Source organism: Tupaia chinensis, unplaced genomic scaffold (assembly GCF_000334495.1).
Source record: "Tupaia chinensis unplaced genomic scaffold, TupChi_1.0 Scaffold000211_1, whole genome shotgun sequence".
Taxonomy (NCBI): Eukaryota; Metazoa; Chordata; class Mammalia; order Scandentia; family Tupaiidae; genus Tupaia; species Tupaia belangeri.
Genome location: NW_006159686.1, coordinates 225,262 through 226,437, shown reverse-complemented (window position 1 = coordinate 226,437; position 1,176 = coordinate 225,262). Strand labels below are relative to the sequence as shown.

The 1,176-nt window shown below is 57.3% G+C and overlaps 1 protein-coding gene across 6 annotated transcripts in view; it reads left to right on the top strand.

The window, feature by feature from the left end:
• The first annotated feature begins 7 nt into the window (after positions 1-7).
• LOC102491132 (zinc finger protein 140) overlaps positions 8-1,176 on the top strand; it is a 97,092-nt gene continuing 95,923 nt past the window's right edge. For 3 of the 6 annotated variants that reach the window (XR_001370288.2, XM_027771383.1, XM_014587390.2), the window contains exon 1: positions 531-706. Coding sequence is in view for 1 of the 6 variants with exons in the window: in XM_014587389.2 (XP_014442875.1) it covers positions 644-706 (63 nt within the window). In the remaining 5 variants the exon portion in view is untranslated. Of the gene's footprint in view, positions 148-530; positions 707-1,176 lie in introns of those variants that run through there. The other 3 variants (XM_014587389.2, XM_027771384.1, XM_027771385.1) reach the window with 3 other exon arrangements.

Here is a 1,176-nt window from a genome sequence, read left to right as displayed (position 1 = left end):
GCTCCGGGTGTCCAGCCGGAGGCCGCCGGTCCGTGCTGGCAGGAGGCGAGGAGGCCGCGTCGCTCGCGGCTGGGCGCTCGGCGGGCCCCGGTGCTGCTCCCCCGGCAGCGCGCACGCAGCGGCGCGGGCATGGCCACCAGGCTGCGGGTAAGTGCGGCTTCTCACCTCGCGAGGCCGACTCCACGCTGAGAGGGGACGCGCATCTCTTCGTATCATCCACCCCGGTTCTCGGACTCCCCGAGGCCCGGCCTCCTCCCCGCCGCGGGCCCTGAACGCCTACATCTCAAGGAGGCGGCTCTCCGTCGATTCATGTTTTGCACACACTGTTGTCTTTTCGTGCAGACCCTCAGGCCTTCCCTCGGGGAGCTGCCCCCTCTTCGTGCGCTTGTCCAGATGCGCACTGGCCGAGGGTCTGAGTGTGCTGACCCCTGGGCTGGTGCTGGTCGCCTGGAGTCGTGCGTGGTTCTTGTTTTGGAAGAGCCGTGGTCTGACGGGAGGGCAGTGGTGAACCGTGAGCATATTCCCTGCAGGTGTCGCGGAAGGAGAGGACGTGGGGACAGGAGCTTGTGGGTGCGAAGGATCTGGGGGCAAGGAGCGACTTGTGGGTAGAAGCGGCTAGTGGATGACCTGGACGGATTCCTGAATGATCCATGGGAGTGAGTGCGAGCGGAGACTGCACAGAGATTTCGTTGCCCAGCTGCGCTGGGTGAGTTGGGGGGGTTGTGGAAGACTTAGGGGAGGGATGCTGGGAAAGGTGTTCTCAGGCAATCCAGTGTTTGAGTGGGAGCTCCTGTGCGAGGTCTGAACTGCAAATTAACAGTAAAGGGATCCGTGCTCCAGAAAGCTCAGGGTGTGATGGCCTAGAGCCCGGAAGAGAACCAGGGAGGAGACCAGGGACAAGGAAGGAGCCTGTAGTGAGGAGGGACTGAAGTGCAGGACAAGTGAGGGAACATTAGGAGCGGCAGGCTTTCCCTCCCTCTAAGTTTGAGAAAAGAGAACTGTATAAAAGACATGAGGTGAAATGCATCCGATAAATATTTCATGAGACAAGTGGACGTGTGTTGGTCCTGGGAATTAATAGGTCTGTTTATTAAAAAATTAAAGAATTATTTAAAATTTTTATTGTTATCTTTTTAAATTTTATTATCATTTTTAAAATTTGACCAGAGAGAGACA